A 20,461-nucleotide genomic window follows, 5' to 3' on the forward strand; every position below is an offset into this window, starting at 1 on the left:
CTGACCCCCTGCCGCGATGGGAGCATGGCCATGCAGCGGTCACTGTTGGGCTAATCCGCACATAGACAAGTCACCGCGTTGTTGTTGCGGTCTTTACCCTTTACGTCTAGGAATACCTAGGGCCATATACGTTGTCCTCTTCCCGCGCCTCTTGCTCTCAAGTCTCTTCTTGTAATTTTCGTTATAACCTCTACCGCCTTCTCATCTCTAGAAACGAGCTTAGAGCGTCGAGCTGAGCCCTGAAGTTTGGTCCGAGGCGCACTGTCATTTCTTTATCCTACTTTCGTAAAACTTGCGCGGCCTTGGTGCTGGCGTTGCAAAAATATTGACGAATGTGGAGGCGGAGCTGCTGAGACGCGCTGTGTGGGGCCAGGGGGCCCCGTTCAGCCTCGAGAATGCCCGGCTTCCTAGGCTGCTTCGCGTGTTGCTCAACCCCATTAGTGCCAGAAGACCACACAGAGCTTAGCCGGGACGAGGTGAGCCGAGACGGGGAACCCGTCCGAGTCCATTCGCCAAGTGGTTCTTTCCAGTTGCGCTCATTCGAGTGCTTCTTTGTTTGCAGCTTAAAAAACTCTACGACCGCTCCGTTGCACTTAACGGCGGGAAGCTCTACGTGCACGGTGAGGCCAGGGCTGGACACAGCAAGCTTCCTTGCGCCCGACGCTGCGCGCTTAATGCCGGTTTACCTGTGCAGGCATCTTTGCACGGGCAAACACGCGGAATAACAACAAGCGTGTGTACCCTAAGGTGCGGCCGTGGGCGGAACGCATGTCCGTTGTGCATGCGGCACGTTCTTCTGGCCACGACAGCGAATGTTTGACTGAGCCATTTGGACAATTTGCATTTTGCAGCACATCCTGGAGCGGGAAGTTTCACGGTTTGAGACCGAGCACATTCTACCCGGCACTGCGTTGGGGGAACTCGACCACCCTAACTACGCGTCAAAGTACTTCAAGTGCTTAAACCTCCCAAATGTCAGCCACCAGGTGCGGCCGTGCGCAGTGGCTCAGAACGATGGCGACCCTGTGACACCGCGGCGAACTGGGGGGAAGGGCTGTGACCACGTCCCGGGTGGGCACGTTGGCGCCGACGCACCGCCTACACTATACCGTACTTACCCAGGACCCACGACTATGTTGCGCCCACGCGCCGAATGTGACTTGACATGTGACAGGTGCTTGAGGTGGTGTGGAAGGGGGACCAGCTATGGGGCACCATTGAGGTGCTGCCCACGCCGTCAGGGCTGTTGCTGTGGGAGCTCTACTCGCGGGTAGGTCAGGCGCCTGACCGCGGCGCCGTGCGCACTGCGCGGGTCCCATACACATGCAGTGCACTACCTCCAATGCCTTGAGTAATGCCGACCTGCAGCGACGGCGGCCGTCGCGTACCTGGCCTCGTTGACAGCGCCTCACCACCCGGACTCACTCTCACCCACGTAGGGCGTCAAGCTGGGCGTGTCCTCGCGCGGCTGGGCGTCACTGCGCAGCGACCCCACCAGCAAGTGCGTGTTCGTGGACGACGACTTCGAACTCATCACGTTTGACTTCGTGACGGAGCCATCAACTCGCGGGGCGTACTTGGCGCCGGTGCAGAAGAAGTACAAGCGGCCTGTGCCGGACCAGTCCAAGGTGCGTGAAAGGCGGTTAGCAGGCAGCGAGGCGCAGGGCGACGCAGGGTCAACGGGCGGTCAAAAGGAAGGCGGAGCGCGTGGGCAGCGACCGTGGGCCGGCCGTGGTGATGCACAGCTGGTTTGCGGTTGCGTGGCTAAGCGGCTCTCCTCAGCGGATGGGCGAGCACATATACAGTACATTGTTGCCATGCTGCCGCGTGCCGCTGTGTCTGACCCGGAGCTTACCTTTTCGTCGCAGGTGGTGGCCATTTCGCACCTGGGTCACGGCGTGGTGGCAATGGAGAAAGTGTCGCGGGTGCCGGGGCCAGCGGTGCTGGTGCAGCGGGTGGCGGAGCTGCAGGTGAGGCGCGGTGGCCGCGACGTTGCATAGGGAACATGATATCAAACTAAACCGCAACTCCGCAGTCCTCGTGCCACAATGCCCGCCAAGACCCGCCGACACTTCTCACGCTTTTGTGGCCTTGCAGCGCGCGTCCGCGGCCGCGTTGAACCAGCTGTCGCCGCCCGGGGCGCCGCTGGCGTGTGGGCCGGGCGTGCTGCAGCAAGCGGGCGCGCCGCCGTCCTTTAAGCCCAGCGGCCTGGACAACCTGCTGTGCTACGGACATTACGTGGTGCACCAGGTGCGTCGGAGGCGGGTGCAGGAAAAAGCTGGTGCGGGTACGGTTGCAGGTGTGGCTGTGGCGGGGACCACAACTTTCATCTGGGTGAGGGTGCCCGGCGGATCCTGATTAAGCTTGTGTTGCGCTTCGCTCACACCTGCAGTCGGCTCCCTACTTGGACCGCGAGCAGCACGCGCGCGACTACCGCGCCCACCTCGTGATATTCACGGCACGGGCGCACCTCGCGGACGAGCGGCTGAACACCGGGGTGAGTGGCATGACGCAGAGCGCCTGCAGCCGGAGGTGGTACTATGTCACTGGAGGCGTCTGCGATGCTGCTGCCGTTTTCCTGGAATCCAGCTGGTCCCGGCATCCTAACAAACCGGTGTGCCCGATCTCTGGCTCCGGCCTCCCACCTACAGACGTTGAGTCGCAGCGACATTGACAACGTGATCCTGAATAAGCTGGTCACCAAGGATTCATTTGACCCTGCCTCAACCTCATTTGCGACGCGGCTCGACCAGCCGCCGCACTTGGTCGGGGGTTTCGGTGGCGGCGGCAACGGCGGCATGCACGCCGCTATGGCGGCTGCGATGGCTGCGGACGGCATGGGGGTGGGCGCGGGTGGCAGCTTGGGCAGCATGATGGTCGCCAGCACAGCCGCTGCCGCCGCGGCCGCGGAGACGCAGGGGCCCCCGGGCATCGACGCTTCGTATGCGGTGGTGCACGCAGCAGCAGCTCGGCAACAGGGCGGGGCGCCCGGCGACCTGGAGTCATGGGCCATGCACCCGCATGTGCTGAACGCCTCGCCGCACGCTGCGCCGCACATGCAGCAAGGCGGCGCGCCAGGGACAGGCGGGCTGAAAATCCTGCCGGTGGTCATTCCGCCCGGCGGCGCGGGTCCTAGCAAGGCGGGATCGGGGAGGGCGCCCGGCGGCGGCGGCGGCTACGGCGGTGGCGCAGACGAGGATGCATTGCGGGCATGGCTGAGCCAGCTGCCGGGCGGTGACGCCATGGCGCAGGGGTTCCTGGAGATCAGGTCTTCGCTCATCAGCTTTGCGCAGCTGTACGCGCTACATCAGAAGCGCGTGGAGGCGGCGCTGATGAAGCAGGTGCAGGGCGGGCAGCAGCTGCTGCCGCACCACCCGCACCAGCACCAGCAACACGGCGGGCATTGCGGTGTGGGCAGCGCGGCGGCGGGGATGGCGGGCATGGCTTCGCACGGCCACGCGGGCATGCACCAGTACGCGCACCACGCGCACGTGTATGGCGGGCAGCAGGTACGGTGACATGTGGCGGGCGCGGTGCCAGCAGTCCGCAGCCATATGTTGCAGCGGTGGTGCTGCGGTCTCCGTCACGCCCGTTGAGACACACGGGATGCGGGGCAGTCCGTTGCATGAGCAGCATGGCTGTAGTCGGCGATGCGTGCCTGCGGGCGCATGGTGCCCGTGCTGCAGCGTATGCGAACGCGTTGGATTGTTGCGTCAAAAGGCCAGTCCAGCCGGCAGCTGCAGGCGCGGTTGGCCAGCTTAGGCCCGAGCGAGCATTGGTTGCGTGTATGAGCGCAAGTGTACGAGATGCGGGATGGCACGTGTGCTGGGTGCGGCTGCGTGCACTGGTCATTCGGCGCACGCTTGGTGGCGGTGGGCTTCCATGCTAGGTTCAGGTGGTGCTAGACACATAAGCTCACGGCATGCTTGGTACCGGTGGCGCATGGGACCTTCACGCCAGCATGAATAGCTAGAACTAGATTGATCCTGCAGGATGCGGTACTGTATGGTGCGGCGCTTGAGTTGGCGCGCGATTCACAATGCGACTTGGGCTTTTGGCGGGCTTACGCATCAGGTTGAATGGGTTGGTCATATAGATGATTGTTATGCAGGCATGGTCACACTGAAGCATAAAAGTGAAGCAGCATGCTCAGCTGGGGGAATGGGGACGAGCGTAAAGATTTAGCAGAAAGGGAGATGGGACTGCATGCGCGGATATGGGTGTGTTTGTGGAATGCTGGCCTGAATTGTCCCATGACGAGCGTTCCATCATGTAAGGGTTACAAGCTTGATTGACATTCATCGCGCCTCCAGAGTAGCCGCATGGACTCAAACCGAAGGCAAGTGCTCATGCTCATAGGCCTTGCCAACCGCGTTCCACTGCCCTGCGCGCTAGATACAGCCTGCTTACAGTAGGGGTGGCTCGATGCAGCCTGCTACATGCCCAAGTAACAAGCCCGTTGGTTATTGCAGCGTGACACCGTGGCGCGACACTACGGTACCGTACGCGGGGGCTGCTGTGGTGCGACACTCCTTCGTGGCTTCCTCACCTGCCTCGAGCTGTATTGATCGCTGTGTTCCCACGCCAGGCCACACAGAGTAGTCAGCACTTCAGGTGGGACTAGATCAAAGTGGTGTTCCTTCTGGGCGATGCGGGCTGCGGACCCACACGGCCGCACGTGCTAAAAACATTTCCAGGTCTTACTTGACACCTTTGGGCACGGGCGAACAGACAGACTCAACAGGCGGCAACCCGGTAGGGCTAAGTGTGAAGTGGACTGTATGGACGCGTGACGCGGGCCGTTTTCAGGGACCGTATGAGCTCGATGCACTCACATGCGACCTCCCTGACTTGCCAAGTTTGTATTGGGCATGCCATAATCTTTGCGGCCCGCATCATTCGCCCCGCCAGTGCTGTCGCTGTGCGGTGCCATCTGGCCTTCCTTCCCCTGCAAGCCCAGCGGCCAAATCACTCTTCACCGAACTCCACTGCGCCCAGATTTCCCTCCGCGAGCATCAAGTAGTCAAGCAGCAAAATCTTTTTATACGCCCGATATCGCAGCGCAAGCTGCTCTTGCGGCGTCAGCTCATTTGATGCAGCGCTATGCATCCCGGCAGTAGCACCCGTCGGCCCTGCCGGCAGCACCACAATCGGCTGCAGCCCCGCAAGCTGCTGCAGCTCAGCCGGCCGCCGCTGCAGCTCCTTCTCGTAGTGCGCCAACAGCGCCGCCCAGCTCTGCGCCTCAGACGGCACAACCGCCGCCGCCGCTGTGCTCCCTTGCTGTGCGGGTGCCGCTGACCCACCGCGTCCCTCGCCACCGCCCCCTGACGGCTTTGCCCGCCCGGTCGCGCCAGTTGCTGCGGCGGCTGGCACCGGTGCTGCAAGGAGAACGAGGTCCTCCATCAGGGGCCGGCGCTCTGCTAGCAACTCCGCACACCGCGCCGCCACCGCCTCAGCTGCCGCCGCCATCGCCTCGGCCGCCGCCACCGCCGCCACCTCTCCTGCTTTCGCCGCTGCTTGCGGCAGGCCCCGGCCACCGGCAGCAGCTCCAGCTTCTGCTGCTGCCAGTACACCGAGCAGGCGCGGACACACACGCCCGTCGGGGTACAGCTGACGTACACATGCACGGGGCATGGAGGGAGGCAGCGAGAAAGGAAGGGAGCGTAGGTTTGACGTCGAGACTTGCTGGTCCAGTGCCCCTGCACGTACAGCGTAGCAGCCGCGCACCGCCACCGCCTTGCACTTCTTGCCCCGCATGGTGCTGCCGCACAAGTAAGCACCCCTAGTGCAATGCTTGATCCGCTGCGCACGTACCTTGAGAGCCCCGCTGCCGCTGTTGTCACCAACCTCCGCAGCGGCCTCAGACGCACCCGCCGGCGCCTCCTCCTCCTCCTCCTCCTCTTCCTCTTCCTCCTCTTGTGCCTCTCGAGCTGCTGCTGCTGCTAACGGCAGCCAGCCAACACGGCCGTTGCGTCGCCGCTGTCGCCACCGCCGCCACCACTCGAGCGCATGTGCCGTGTCCTCAAACAGTTGCACATCATCGTGCGGCGAGAAGGGCGGTAAGAAGCCGTAATGAAGCGCGAAGGCGTCATTGCTACCGGCCTACCAGTGGGTGTCCGATGGCAAAATTGCAGAGGCAATGAGGCATGCGTGTATGGAGGAATAATTGGTGCGAATCAGCACTTCACCAGTTATCACTTTACCATCATTTTGTGTGGGGGGGGGGCCGGGTACGTGAGGGCGGCACCACGGCAGCAGGTATGGACACTGCTGATCATCGATGCGCGCGGGTGCGATGGAATGTGAGGCGCAGACTTGCGCGTGTGGTGAGAGCTGGTCGCGCCAAACCACCAGCCCACCTGGTCATAGCACAATAGCAGCTCGTCACCAGGCGCCAATGCCGCAGTAGCGACCACAGCTACCCGCCAGCTGCCGCCGCCGCAGCCGCCACCCCCACCTGTGGGCTCAGCAGGAGGCCGCATCTCCCACCTGGAAGCAAACTCACACAAGCATACGGGTACATCGGTGGCAATTAGGTCTTGCATGGGAGTAATGAAGAGCATGCATGCCTGCTGTGACACCCATTTGCAATCCATGCCCGCACACACGGTCATCGTGTTTCTCCTCCCGTATTTCTGCACCACTCGCATACACGCACCTGACATTCGCCTCCGACACAAGCCGCACCTCCCCGCAGTCGGCGCCACCAGCACCGCTACTGCCCCCGCCATTCCCACCGCTACCGCTGCCGCCAGTGCCGCTGCTACTGCCACTGCTTCTGCCGGTGCTGCTGCCGCTTCCACCGAAGCGGCCCCCCACACGCCGGGCCATGCGGTGGTTCAGCATGTCGAGCAGCGGCACCAGCATGCGCAGCTCGCCACCGGCTGCAGCGGCTGTAGCAGCGGGGCCCCCGGCTGTAGCAGCAGCAGCTGCGTGCACAGCAGAGCCAGCGGGCTCGCTTGGGCCTGAGGGCAGGCCTGTTGCCGCCGCCGCCCGCGGCAGCGCCGCTGCAGCCGCCGCCTGGAGCAGCATCAGTGTCAGGGGCAGCGAGGCCCCTGCTGTCGAGTCGCCTGGTGCCGCCGCAACTGCTGCCGGCTGGTGTTGGCTGCCCCCAGCAGGTGTGCACGACACGCCTGCCCCACCGGCGGCAATTGACGCCGCAGTCCCGACTACAGCCGCTGCAGGCCCGGCGGCCGCCACGGCTGCTTGCGCTGGGCTCCACGGGCCGCTGCTGTTGGTGCTGCTGCCGCTGCCACTGCCGGCGCCACAGCTGTTGCTGCTGTTGCTGCTGTTGGCCCCGGCATCCAGCAGCGCCAGCATTAGCACGCTGGTGGCCAAGCAGCGCGAACCCACGACCTGCGTACGGTATGAAGGATTGGCAGCAGGCGGGCGGATTGCGAAATTTGCAACCTGCCTGGGTCTCGCTGCCTGCCGTTTGTGAACCACTTTCCTTGGTTGCCGTTGTTTAGTCCACACGTTTCAGGCCTCACGTACCGCGAGCGCCCACTTAAATTGCTCCAGGGAGGCTCCTGACAGCGCGGCCGCGCCACCGAGTGCGTCATACTGTTGCTCCACCAGCTCCCTGCTGGGCGGGAGGGCGGGTGGGCAGGCACGCAGTGACGCAGGTGACGGGGAGCGGTCGCTATCACGGAAGAACATACACGCAAGTGCATACGCGCCACACGCTTGAGCGCGCTCTTGGGAATGCTGCCCACAGCCAGACCGCAGCCCATGGCGCATGCACGTACCGGACACAAGTGTGAGCCCCCACTACCACCCCACCCCACCAGCATGCACATCATGACTGCATGCCCGACTCGCTCCAAACACACAGCCCCTGCAGTATGGTACGGTACCTGTACGAAATGACCGCACGTGTCAGGGGCGGGTACTCGAACGCCCCCAGCAGCCGGCCCCCCTCGCCCCCGCCCTCGCCCTGACAGCTCAGCAATAACGCAGGCGGATGGGCCGGCAGCGACTGAACATACGACAGGAAGCGGCTGCTGCTGGCACTGCTGCTGCCACTGCTGCTTGGGCTGCGGTTGTCGCTGCCGGTGCTGGCGCTGGCGCTGGCGGCTACGCCAGTGCTGCTTGGTATGCCCATTGGGCCGCTGCTGTCTCCACTGCTGCCAGAAGCGGCTATCCCGGGTCCGGGGCGCCCGGTGGCCGCCGCGACGGTGTGGAGAAGTTTGGCCGCCAGGCGGACGCTACTGGGCACGGCGGCGCCGTCCACACCGCCGCCAGAATGACCAAGGCCGACCCCGGTGGCCTGTTTCATGGTAGCGGTCGTGTGTCCCTCAACATCAACACAGGCACCTAGGCGGGAGCTGGTGTGGGCTTATAAGGGGGCGGGCATGGGAGGGAGAGGTGGGAGGAGGGAGTGATGGGAGGTGGGAGGGAAGAGGAGGCAGAGAAGATTTGTTGGCCCTTTACACCGGCCGAGTGCTCTTCCCCATCACCCACCTTTGCTGGTTCGGGCCAGTCGAAGATGACAGCGTTGAGTGGAATGACGAAGACATCAGAGCCTTGCGAGAGGTTCTGCGAATACGCGGTGTAGGGTTGAGGGGAGGGCCCGGGCGGGCTGGGCCGGGCGTGCACAAGTGCAACGACTTCGACTTCAGTTTGAGCCGCCTTACCCACCTTGGTTGCGATCAGGCCGCGTTCGCCAGTGAGCTCGTCTTCATATATTGTCACGTTGCTCGCGACGCCTTCCGCGCCTGTGCGCGTGCGCGTGCGAGGCAGGGCGAGGGGAACACTGCAAGTGGGAGTTTCATTTGCAGCGACGTCTGGCGACGCCCTGTTATCCATGTCAATTGTATCTATTACCTTCAAAAACAAGCCATTCTACAAGTTTTGCTGCGTATGCACAGCATATCGGTCCTGAGTGCCGAGCCGGGGCCCACACGCTGACCCTAGCGCCAGAAAGCAGGCGTGCGCTAAGTCTAGCTGTTGCGGGAAGTCGAGAGGACAGACAGCTCCGTCTAGACAGCATTGGATGTTTTAAGAGGCCCTGCTGGCGGTGCCTTTGCTACGTTATGGGCGAAGAATGGACCCCAACGCTGGAATGAGTCGTACGGCATGAGCTGGCATGAGCCTGTGCCATTCAAGTACACTGCAGCATATCGTTGAGCCCGGGCCAGAGAATCAATCTTACTCGTGATACATGTGTCCGCTGCATTTTTTTCTTCTCCTGATCTTTGGGCCGCGGGGTTAACTGGGGGCCTCAGGCCCTCAGCCCTCCCCCAGTCATCAGGCGCCGAGCCCCACCCGCACGGAGCCCCCCCTGTAGGCCACCGTCCAGTGACGGGACCGCCTTCGTAGGCCTTCGCCCTATGCGTTAAGACACTTGGTGTCGGTTGCGGGTTGACGGGTTATATGCGTGGGTGTATGGGGGCTTTCAGCCACCGAAGCGGCCTCCCGTCACCAACGGACTCAGCCGGGCGGCATGTCAAATGGGGTTGCCTCTTACATCCAGCATTCCACATAAACGGAGTGGAAACGGAGTGGGCAGACGCCCGGCCCCGCTTATGGCTTCGGCTGCTTCGGCTGCTTCGGCTCAGCAGGTGTGCGAAAGGATGTGTGTGTGCGCGGGGCGGCACGTCCCCGCCCGCATCAAGGTACATTCGTAAGCCGCCGGCCCAGCCGCCGCCTAGGCACATGCATCCGATCAAGGCACAGTTGCACCCAGAAATCAGGAACAGCATCACAGCCGGTAGGGCCGGCTATCTTGCCCCTTCCTTGCGGTCGCATCGTGTCCCCAGGTATGATATGGCGCGGTGCGCAGCGGTTGGGTACGGCACGAGGTAACATGGGAATTCGCAACTTGCGCTACTGACTGCCTACTCTCGTGCCGCCTGCAAGCCCACTCCGCCTTCCGCTCTGGTCTACGTACGCATTAGTTCCGCAACACTCGTCAATGGCACGGATTCTTCATTTGAGCCGAGTGCCAGTTGCGCTGTTGCGGCATCACAAAGGCGATGTGTGGACACGGGACTGAGTGCTGATGTTGAACAGGAGGCTGACGCCCTGGCGAGCAGCAGGATGAGCTTGATCCAGTGCCACATTATTGGGCGCGCAATGCTGCCACCGCGCCACCGACCCCAAGTGGTCGAAACGCATAGGGCGAAGGCTGGATGGTGGCCGCTCCGTGCATGTGGGGAGCGGCGCCTGGACAAGGTGGGATGGGGGAAGGCCGAGGCCCCCGGTTAACGAAGATGAAAAGGCCGCGGACATGTATGCATAGACATTGCGAACCGTTTATGATTGCAAGACTTATTTGATGCTGGCTCTGCATACGCCCATAACGCCCAGCCGCCGGGCTCTTTCTTCCTTGAACATTCCTACACCGCCATTCAGCAATCAAAGGGCCATGGGCCGCAGCACTCCCGGCACACAGCGGCCTATGCATAACCACACACTCGACACGCCCTGCCCATGCTTACCAGGGCATAACATTTTTGGCACTTTCACCTGGCACTTCCACCAAGCAGGGCCCCACTTCATCAACTAAACAGCCGACAGTGGATCTATGGATGGATAGGGCCTGTCCACCAAAGCTGGCGTATGCAGGAGCAAAAATGATGCAGCCGGAGTGGCCAGCTGCGAACTCCTGCCCCGTGCAAAGGTGCGGCCCCCCTTCACACCACTATTGCAAACACGCCCACGTCCAAATTAATTGCACGATAGTGACAAAAGAACACGTGCGTGCCCGTATGGCGACCCCCGAGAAACACGTGGCAAAGCAAGGTATCCCGATTCCCGAAGCCCTTCAACCAAGCGTTGAAGAAACGCATGCATGTTGGATCTCAATTTGTACGTCAAACGTACTTGCCACTGCGCGCGTACCAAACCGCATATGATATCCTCGCGCTTGCCCCAACCGTACCGTAGCCGCCACATACACGGCATGCATGTTTATTAGGCGGAATTTGTAATGACGCCTTTGGCGTGCACCACGCCCGACGGGGGTTCCTTTTGGCTGACACAACTTCTGACAACTACACGCGTGATACAGCTTCCTCACAGCATATCCAACCATCCGAGGCTCATACGGATGTTGGTATGCAAGTTGCCATTGGGGCGGGGTCCTACCGACATCATATCTCTCAATCTGTTTCACCCTGGTGACCCTTCGGATTAGCGTTTCGTTGCTTGGTTAAGAGATTTCATTGCAAAGCCCGGGCCCAGCGCTGCTCATGACACTTTCATGCAACAACCGGCCGCCACCACACGCCAATCAATCAAAGCAACACATACAAAGGAGCCTCTGCACACACCATACAACACAGCCAACAAGCAGGCACACACATGGGCAGCTGGTGTGCGCTCCTATGAGCGCTACCACTGACAGTCCCGGGGATTCACAAGGCTCGGCAAGGTAGCGATGCCACTACACACGAAAACCACATACATACGCTCCCCTGGCGTCGCCTACCACACATTCATGGTGCATTTGTAGCTTGTCTTCGGATGCAACTACAGCACAGTTCAGTCATTCATGTTCCGACCATGATGTAGTTGGAGGTATGCATCCATGGCATTACGAGTTCATATGGCCAAGCAATAGAAATCACACAAATCATACCTGCACGTGTACAAAAACTGTCAGCTTCCCGTATAGCTGCAATGTCTGCGTCTCGGGATGCCCCACGGGGATACCCCAGGTTAGGGTGCTCGTCTTTTTCCCTCAAGGTTTTCAGCCTCGCCTAGGTCCAAACGTCCTCGGCAGCAATGTCCCTCACGAGAGCGCGCCGGGATAGTGCCGTGAATTTCGCGGTCATCAGTAAGCTGGCGAGCGCACTGGCATTTGCGCTCACGGCCTCACAATCACGGCATCCGGTCTGCCGCTCTGACTAGCCCCACATGACAAGGGCATGGACGTAGAAATGCGCTGCCTAGTCCGAAGCTGCCCCGCATGCATAAGGCGCATTACCTGCTGCCGACCCTTTAACTACAGCTGGCGTCTAACAGCGACTGCAGCCGAGTAACCAGCGCGGGCGCGGTGGGGCGGCGGCCTGGCTGTGCCGACCAGCACTCCTGCGCCAACGTGTTGAAGTGCAGCGGTGTGTCCGATGGGAAGCGCGGTCGCAGGCCCTCCTTCACCACCTTGGCAGGCACCTCCAAAAAGTCGTTATCGGCGTACTGCGCGTAGGGCGCCTTGCCGGTAAAGATCTCCCCTGCGTGATGTAGAAGCACAGGGGTAGCAGGCAGTGGGCGCGAGGGTAGGCACGCAGCGCTGACATGTAAGAATGGAGGTGGCAGCGGCCAACAACCGAAATCGCACGTGCACGACTGGACCCTGCAAACCCTTCCATGCAGCTCAGGAGTAACAGAACAGTGTCCTGTTATCGGCAACCGTGCCGTGTAGCCAGGAACTTACACATTAGAATGCCGAAAGCATACACATCATCGCTGCTGTCCACAGGCGCGCCAGTTAGCAGCTCCGGCGACATATGCGTGACCTGCGTGTCGGGTCGCAACGCGTTGCATGAACACGCTGCTTCGGCACAATCAGTGCTACTAAATTGGTGAGTAGAGTGAAACAGGCGGAACTCGGGCGCACGCCAATAGCCCACCGCTGATGCAATCACGTGCGCGCACGCACCGTGCCCATGGGTTTTGCCGGCGTTTTGTTCTCTCCCGCCGCGTGCTCCTCCTCGTCGTCATCCGCACACAGCACCTGGCAGCCGCCGCCATCCACACCTTGGCGCCGGATTAAATCCACGAAGCCTGTGGAGCGTTGCAAGGCATAGGTGTGTGGTGCGACAGGTAAGGGACGCCTATCGAGAAGCAGCGCCAGGGAGCAACGCAGCCGCATGCATGTTCTGAACACTAACAGCGAGGAAGCCCATTAATGCCGCGCAGCGGTGCCGCCCCAGTCGTGCCGCCCCTCCCCTTGTGATTTAATCACTCCGTCCTTCACGTGAACGGCTACCCCCGCCCCCGTAGGTCTTGGCTTGTTTGGGCTCAGAATCATATGATGGGCGCCCACCCTCCCGTGCACACACCACCCACCAAAGTCCGTGAGCTTGGCGGTGAAGCCGCGGGGGTCGGTGGCGGAGGAGCGCAGTAGCACATTGGCGGGCTTGACGTCGCAGTGCACCAGGTTCATGGAGTGCAGGTGCCGCAGCGCCAGCGCCACCTCCAGCAGCGTGAGGTACACCGCGCGCATCGCAGGCGTGCCCGCGGTGGCCGCGACGTCCATGCGCCGCGGTAGCAGCCCGCTCGCTGACTGGTGCAGGTCTGACACGCGACTACTGCTGGAGCCGCCGCTTGCACGGGCAGCCGCCCGCGCCGCCTTGGCAAAGGCCCCGCAGTCGATGGCGTCTGCCAGTGAGCCCATGTCGCAGTACTCCATGATGAGGGCGGTGCACAGCGGGCTGGTGAGGGGCTCGCCCTCGGGAACCACCTCCAGCTGCGGCAGGCCGCCGCCGGCGGTGTCGTTCACAATGACGCGCGTGCAGTATGAGTACACCTGCATGCCGGGTTGGGTTTTCAATCAAACGCTTGAGAGTAAGCTCAGAAAGGCATTGCGGGTAGCAACGTGGCTACCATGTTTCGGCAACGTTCCATGGCGCCATAGAAACCTCATCTGCCTGCTGGGTGCATGCGCCGCATGCTCGCCCGCTCACAGTCGTGCACAGGCGCGCGCGCTGCTCACCTGCACGATGTTGGGGTGGCTCACAGTCGTGAGCACCGCCAGCTCCCGCGCGCCACGCATCATGGCTGCCAGCTGGCTGCGCCGCCGCACGGTGGTGCGCCGCCGCTTGCGCTTCGACAGGTCGTCCTCGCTCAAGCTCTGCTCGTCCGCCGCCGCCGCGCCCATGCCGCCGCCGAAGCGGACTTGGTATCCCGGCGCGTCGTCCTCGCCGTTGGGCAGCAGCAGCAGCTCGCCGCCGCCGCCCTTGATGTTGCCGTCGGCGCGGTCGTCAGCGGGCCACAGCGCCTGGAGCGTGGGGTTGCCACCTCCGCGGCCGCCCGGGCCGCTCTGGAGTTGCTCATCCTCGTCGCCACCCACCGGGAGAATGACCTGCAGGTAAGCGGCGTGCCGTGTTAGTTGCTTTGGACTATGATTAAGCAGCAGGGCAGGCGGCGGAGTGCGTGGCGGCATCAGATCGCGCAGGTTGACATCGACAACCTGCTAGCTAGGATTACTGCAGGGTACCACGAGACATCTGCTCGGCAGATGGCCCTTTCACAAGGCGCACGCACCTTGACGGCGACGGGCATGGCGTGCAGCCGCCCTAGCATCACCACACTGCAGCCGCCCTGCCCGATGGCGCGAACAATCTTTAGAGCGCGGATGTCATCTTCCGCATGCATCCTGCGGGGTGGTAAGAGGCAGCAGCATGGCCAGGAGCGCAATGATGCAAGGATACATGCATATGGTAGTGATGATGTGCCGCCTGTCGGCCCACGTCACCGCAAGCGCTCCGCCCAGCTGGACTCCTCGGTCGCCCCCGAACCCCATCCAGCAGCCACATGCGTTCAGCTACTAGCAGCCGGCTTGTATACCCCATATCGGATCTGGGTCTCCGTACTGATTGAAATGCGGAAGTACAGTAGCATACGCGTTCTCCACACATTTCCATCAGCTCACCCGCCCTCCTGCTCATTGTCCTTGCGAGCGCGCGCAAGCGTGGTGGTGAAAGCCGTGACCAGCGTCGCCATCTGCGTCTGCCGCGTCACAGCGCCGCCCAGGTCCGTGATCGTGTCGGTCAGGAGCGTGGTGCTGTTGAGGCCCGGGACTCCGCCAGTGCCGCCGTACCCCAGCCCGCTAACAAAGCCGTTGCCGGTAATGGATCGAGAGGCAGCGCCGTGAGCGATTGAGTGGACCGAGCCCTGCTGCGTGCGGAGGCCCCCTAGGCTGACGCCAGGGACGCTGCCATCCCCACACATGTCCAAAAGCTCAATGAGCGTGTTGTTGCCTGTGAGAACGAGGGGGGTTACATTGATGATCCATTAAGAAGAAGTGGGGGGCAGGGGGCGGGGGGCCTGGGCATTGAAGTTGTGACGGTCAGAAGTGTGGATTGTCTAGCAGCTCTGGCGACCCAACATATTAACCGCCCACACCAGTGCAGCAATGCACGCGATCGCAGTTATACGCACCCGCGGCGCTGCAGGCTGCAGCCAAAGCCGAGTCCGGTGTGCCGGCGGTCGCGGACGTGGCTGCTGGTGCGTCCGGGCAATCCAGCGGGTCGTGCGGTACCACAGCGGTTGCCGCAAGCATGCTGCCGGTGACAAACGGGGACGTGTACTGCTGCTGCTGTCTGGGGTCGTGGTTGGGCCCGGTGCCAGTGCGCAGGCGCGTACGCGCAATAGTCGCTGAGCCCGGGCTGCTGCTGCGGACACCGGGTGCGCCGCCGTTGACGTGTGAGAAGACCGGAAAGCCGGCCGGCGCCAGACGGGCCCGCGGTGAGCTGGCCGACACAGGCGGCGCGCGCGCGCCGCCCACACTGCTGTCACACGCTGCTACGAAGGGCATTGCCGGGCACGTGTAGTTGGCGCCAGCTAGGCCTGGTGGCATGGTTGGCGGCGGCGAGGGCGCCAGCGGTGGCGGCGGGATGCTAGTGCTGCTATCACGCGGCGGCGCTGTGGGCGTGCCCACTGCAGGGCCGCTCGCCTGTCCTGGGTTGCCCAGCACCGTCTGTGCGCGCGAAGCAAGGAAAGCCCACTCGTCTCCCAGCAGCCCGCCGGCCGTGAGGGCGCGCAGCACTTCCGGGGCCAGCACCTGTGTGCAATAAAAGGGAAACATGCAGGTTACGAGATATACGGTTTGATGTGGAGTCAGGCGGGGTGTGGCCTCCACCGATCGTACGCCACTCCTCGAGATTTCGGTGCACAACGAGGTTACGACGTGTCGGCCACTCCACGTGTGGGGCAGGCACGAAATATTTGTTCGTAGCATTAGTGTTTCTAGTGTTAAACAGTGCCCTGTCCTTCCTCCTAAAAAGGTTTACGTCAGTTCATCACCATTCACCATGCACACACACTACGGTAGTGTTAGGTCGGCCTTAACCCGCCGTAACCGGCCGTAACCGGCAATCCTGCGCCGCTGCTGTGCCCCGCTCACCCGCAGGAGCGACATCGCGCGGTCCTTGGCCACGTGGAGCAGCGACGCCGGCAGCGGCAGGTGACTGTAAATGTACACACACAGCGCCGGTCCCGACGCACTGGCCGTCTGCCCCAGCAGCTTTGACCCGCGCGGCTGTGCTCCCACCGTCGCCTGTTGCGACGCATCCACCGGGCCTACGCTGGCGGGAATGCTGGCAGATGCCGCGTACAGTACATTGCTTGCGGACGCGTTGCGGCGGATGCTGCGCCGCGGAGTCCCAGCCATGCCGGCACCGCTGGCGGCTTGCGCGCCCTTCGCTGCATCAGGCCCCATCATGGCTGCGGCCGAGATGCTGGGCGTCGACGCGGCGACAATGGCAATGAGCGACGCCAGGCCGCCGGCAATGCCGGTGCGCCGCACCACATTGAACACGTCAGCGGTGGGGCGACTAGTGTTCTGCAGGTAGCTAGGCACGTCGGGCACAACCGATGCCTGCAGCCGCACATGGCTGGCGACAGCACCGTTCCCGCTGCCACCGCTGCGGATGTCCACCTGCGCCGCCGCAGCCGCGGCTGCAACAGCCGCGCTCGTCGGCGTCACGAAGCCCGCTGCGGCGTCCATAGAGCCCATCCCCCCGCCGCGGCGCACGGGGCCGATGCCGCCCGACTTGTCATGCTCCGAGGCGGCGCCGGCCGGTGGCGACAGCCCAAACGCAGCTGCCAGGGCTGTCGCCACGAAGCCACTGCTACTGTTGACATTAGCCATTGGCTGGCTTAGCACGTTGAGCACAGAGTGCGTGTGACCAAGCATGCCCGTGCCGGTGGTGGCGGGGCTGATGGCGCTGCCCACGGCGCTGCCGCCGGTGCCGCCGCCGGGAGGGCGGCCGCGGCGGCTGCCATGGGCGCCATCTAGGAGCGAGGCCAGGAGCGTAGAGTTCGTGTTGAAGGGACCGGCCTGCAGCAGTGCAAGGCAAGGAATCAGCTGACAAGGCATGGAGAGGCGGCAAATAGATTGAACCTTCCCGCACCTCCTGATTCCAGCACCCGGTCTTTGGCTGGCCCAGGAATCGCGGAAATGCACCCGATCCGGTCCGATCACCTTCCACAAGGGCTGCGTTGCCACCACGCCACCACCTGGCGAAAGGGCGAAGCCACTCGTGATGGCGCGCCTATACAGCATCCGGCTGTTGCGGCCCACAGCGATGCCACAGGAGGCCTGTAGCCGCGCCGCTGACGGTGCCGTGGCAGACGTGATCACGGCGCCGGCGGCTGCTGCGCCGAGCGCGTGCCCAGGAGTCATGAAGGCTGCAGGCATGGTCGCGTGCGCGACGCTGCCTCGCGGAGTCACTGCAGCAACGCCCGACGCTGTCATGCGGGCGCCGGCGCCGGTGGTCCCCAGGAGCGCTACTGCATGCTCAACGTCAGTGGGCAGTACGACCGACTGCGCGGCGCCGGTGCCGTGGGGAGAGTGCGTGGCCATACCACTGGCCGTGGCGGCGTGCCGGCGATCTGAGCGAGAAATCTGCAGGATGCGGCTGGGCCCGTCTTGCTGCTGCGACCGGCCATGCGGGAGCTGCGACTGCGCCAGCAGCGCCGACTGCGACATGTCCGGATACGCCGCGTCGCCTGTGATGCCGCTGCCGACTTGAGCGTGACCTGGCGCACAGATGAATATGCTTCAAGGTAGATGTACTGGGTTCTTGGATTTAAAGCGCTAGCTCTACGGTCCATCAAAGCCGGAGCGAGAACGGGGTCGGCCTTCGGCCCGGCAGGTTGCGGCGGCAAGGTTGCAGCCATCCTTGCGCCTTCTATTTGCGCGCGTACCTTTGGAAGGGATGACGTCACCGGCGCCGGCCGGCGCCGCCAGGGCTGGCGCTCCGCTAGTCCCGGGGGCCGACGTGCGCACAAAGTCCGTGGGCATGCTCGTGGCGGGAAGCAGCGCCGCTGCCGCGGCGGCGCTCTCCGCCACCACCATGGGTCCGGGATCGAAGTGGGAGTGGAGCGAGGGCTGGTGGCCCGGCGGCACGAGTTGCTGCCGCATGGCCAGGTTGGTCATGGAAACAGAGGCTGTGGGCGGCGCACGGCCACCTAGCTTTCCCATTGGGCTTTGCGGCACGGCGCCGCTGGCCGCCTCCCCCGCGCAGCCAGCCGCCGCCGGCGCTGTGGAGTAAAAGAGCACGCCTGTGGGCGACTCCTTGCACGGCAGCAGCGCCAGCCGTACGCCCAGGTCCACGTGGAGCTCGTACGTCAGGGTGGCTGACACGGCAGTTACCACGCTGGACACGAGCTCCTGCAGGCTATCGGCCGAGGACGCCGCCTCCACTGCATCGCACATCTGCAAGAACGCGCAGCATTGCCTCTTTTCAAAGCATAACTCCATGCCAAGTGTCATGGCACGTGCACCCCAGCCTTGCGGTTACGGTATTACCCACACCCGATGCAGGCAGCCGGGCACAAGCATGTCTTACGGTACGGACCTGGTCTACTCGTGCCATCACGGGCCCCAGGCAGCACTCCGCCACGCAAGATGCCAACGACCACAGGGCTGCGTCCACCGCGGTGGCGCCAGCAGCGCCAGCGTCCGCGGCGGGGTACGGCGGCGACCAGGTGCGGGGCAGCGCCAGCAGTAGCCAGCCGGCTCGCCGGGAGCCTGTGTAATACGCACAGCCCCATAACACTTGTCAAGCTGCAGGCCTGCAGTGCTTTGCATCAAGAGCCCCAAAGCACTTTCCTGCGAAATCCCCAGTCTTGTGACGGCTGCTGATCCACCGTAACCCGGGTTGCCCTCTCGCCCTCACCGAAGATAAGCGGCAGCAGCAGCACCCGCAGGTTCTTCCTGCGCTCGCTGTCACAGGCGAGCATCAGCTGCAAGTCCACCAGCGCCCGGCGCCACTCGGTCGGCAGCCCCTGCTGCGCCCCCGAGGCGGCGCCGTCCGCGACCGGGGCCACCTCGGGCAGTTCCAGCTGCAATCAGCGCGCGTGCGGGTTTGGAGGGTGGTGGGCGATCGAGCCCCCCTGCATCTGCCAAGGGTACAGGCCAAGCAGTACGGGCGGACTGGCGGAGAAGTGCAATCACACACGGCCAGCTGGTCACGGCTGCCTACCTCTATGACGGGCCCGCCGCCGAGCAACTGGGGCAGCAGCAGGCCCAGGGGAAGAGCTGGCGCCGTGCGGCCGTCGCTGCCAAGGACCACGCACTTGCAGCCGCCAGGCGCCACCCCGAGGACGCTGCGCATCGTCGTTACGCAGGAAGAAACGGGTGCACGTGTAGGGGTTGGTTGTACTGTGGCGGCGGACCGTGTGGCTGACCGACTGCTTACCAGCGACGTTGCCGCAACGCTATATCATGTGCATTTGCTTTGCAAGAATTCCCTCCCCAACCTGCTATGGCCAAAGTCTACGCAGCCGCGAACCCCACGCACACCCGGTTATTTCCGTCAGCCGCGCCTACCTGACAATTGATGCCTCATCGTGCAGCGCCGAAGATATGGCCGTAGCGCACGCAGCGATCTTTTCTAGAGGTGTGCCGGTTGTGCTTAATAGTGCAACTCGGAGGTCCTGCCAGGCGTAAGTCCACGCCAAGGGCGCCTGTGGTAGAAAATATAAGCTCAAGATAAGTTAATGACGATAAACAATGCAGCGACTGGGTGCATACTCGCGAAAACGGACCTGGTCGTAGTGGTTGCTTGCGGCCCCAAGCGACGCGACTGATGCCTGTGGTGCTTTGCTTGCAAATCCATCGTCCCGAGGAGGTGGCGATGCAAAACTGCTCGTAGGAGGCTTGTGCGGCGCACTAACTATTTCTTGGTGGGACGTGGCGTCCGCCTCGTCTCGGGGCCCTTTCCAAGGCCTGAAGCAGCAAGCCATTGCAGTCGGTACTTATGCTCAGTGTGGCCGAGTGGGCACGCAGGGGCCCCTTCCAAGCACTCGTTCCAGGCACTCGTTCAGCCTGGCCTGCCAATAACCTATCTGAGCTATGTCATATGCATAAATATTGCTCTGTAATGGATCTATGCCACGGTTACGACAACACTGCAAGCCACAGAGAATGCAGGTCCTCTACGTAACGGCATGGTGAAATAGTGCACACTAGTGCAATTGTAGCTTTAGACTATATCTGTATAATGTGTAGCTTGTCAAATGTCGAGCTTCTGGCAGGCAAAAGGGCCGAGCCGACACATGGCTGCGACAACGAAAGCTCAGCGGCGACCCCATTCCCCATAACACCTTGCTGTAACCTAACACCAGGTGTATTCATTCAGCAAACTGACAAGACTATAGGTGGTCTCCTTAAAAGTGAAGCCGCAACGCGGGCTTGTGCTCGGTCATGTGCGATTGAGAGCGGCATGTGCCCATTGGAACAGGGATTGAAACATTGGAACGGCTAGCAACTTACCAGTCTACTTAC

The 20,461-nt window shown here is 62.7% G+C and overlaps 3 protein-coding genes across 3 annotated transcripts; 1 reads left to right on the forward strand and 2 right to left on the reverse strand.

Annotated features, from left to right (window-relative positions):
- The first annotated feature begins 96 nt into the window (after positions 1-96).
- On the forward strand, positions 97-4,288 carry CHLRE_03g157100v5 (uncharacterized protein). The gene is made up of 10 exons (XM_043060618.1): positions 97-476; positions 563-620; positions 695-747; positions 852-986; positions 1,175-1,270; positions 1,440-1,628; positions 1,869-1,970; positions 2,098-2,250; positions 2,393-2,497; positions 2,652-4,288. Exons 1-10 carry the CDS (start codon positions 396-398, stop codon positions 3,516-3,518), a joined length of 1,839 nt encoding a protein of 612 aa, XP_042925747.1. The 5' UTR covers positions 97-395; the 3' UTR covers positions 3,519-4,288.
- A 23-nt stretch (positions 4,289-4,311) lies between these two features.
- On the reverse strand, positions 4,312-9,067 carry CHLRE_03g157150v5 (uncharacterized protein). The gene is made up of 9 exons (XM_043060619.1): positions 8,827-9,067; positions 8,641-8,717; positions 8,464-8,538; positions 7,857-8,269; positions 7,495-7,582; positions 6,659-7,356; positions 6,360-6,489; positions 5,815-6,102; positions 4,312-5,610 (listed from the first exon to the last, which is right to left on the reverse strand). The coding sequence occupies exons 4-9, from the start codon at positions 8,102-8,104 to the stop codon at positions 4,969-4,971; spliced, it is 2,094 nt and encodes a 697-aa protein (XP_042925748.1). The 5' UTR covers positions 8,105-8,269; positions 8,464-8,538; positions 8,641-8,717; positions 8,827-9,067; the 3' UTR covers positions 4,312-4,968.
- A 1,191-nt stretch (positions 9,068-10,258) lies between these two features.
- Positions 10,259-20,157, reverse strand: CHLRE_03g157200v5 (uncharacterized protein). Its single transcript, XM_043060620.1, has 16 exons — positions 19,723-20,157; positions 19,505-19,641; positions 19,158-19,281; positions 18,852-19,017; positions 18,531-18,703; positions 17,878-18,388; positions 17,153-17,709; positions 16,073-17,008; positions 15,109-15,730; positions 14,600-14,927; positions 14,212-14,323; positions 13,661-14,029; positions 13,015-13,474; positions 12,605-12,729; positions 12,380-12,461; positions 10,259-12,176 (listed from the first exon to the last, which is right to left on the reverse strand). The coding sequence occupies exons 1-16, from the start codon at positions 19,918-19,920 to the stop codon at positions 11,947-11,949; spliced, it is 5,130 nt and encodes a 1,709-aa protein (XP_042925749.1). The 5' UTR covers positions 19,921-20,157; the 3' UTR covers positions 10,259-11,946.
- Between the last annotated feature and the right edge of the window lie 304 nt (positions 20,158-20,461).

The sequence above is a fragment of the Chlamydomonas reinhardtii genome, chromosome 3 (assembly GCF_000002595.2).
Source record: "Chlamydomonas reinhardtii strain CC-503 cw92 mt+ chromosome 3, whole genome shotgun sequence".
NCBI classification, from domain to species: domain Eukaryota; kingdom Viridiplantae; phylum Chlorophyta; class Chlorophyceae; order Chlamydomonadales; family Chlamydomonadaceae; genus Chlamydomonas; species Chlamydomonas reinhardtii.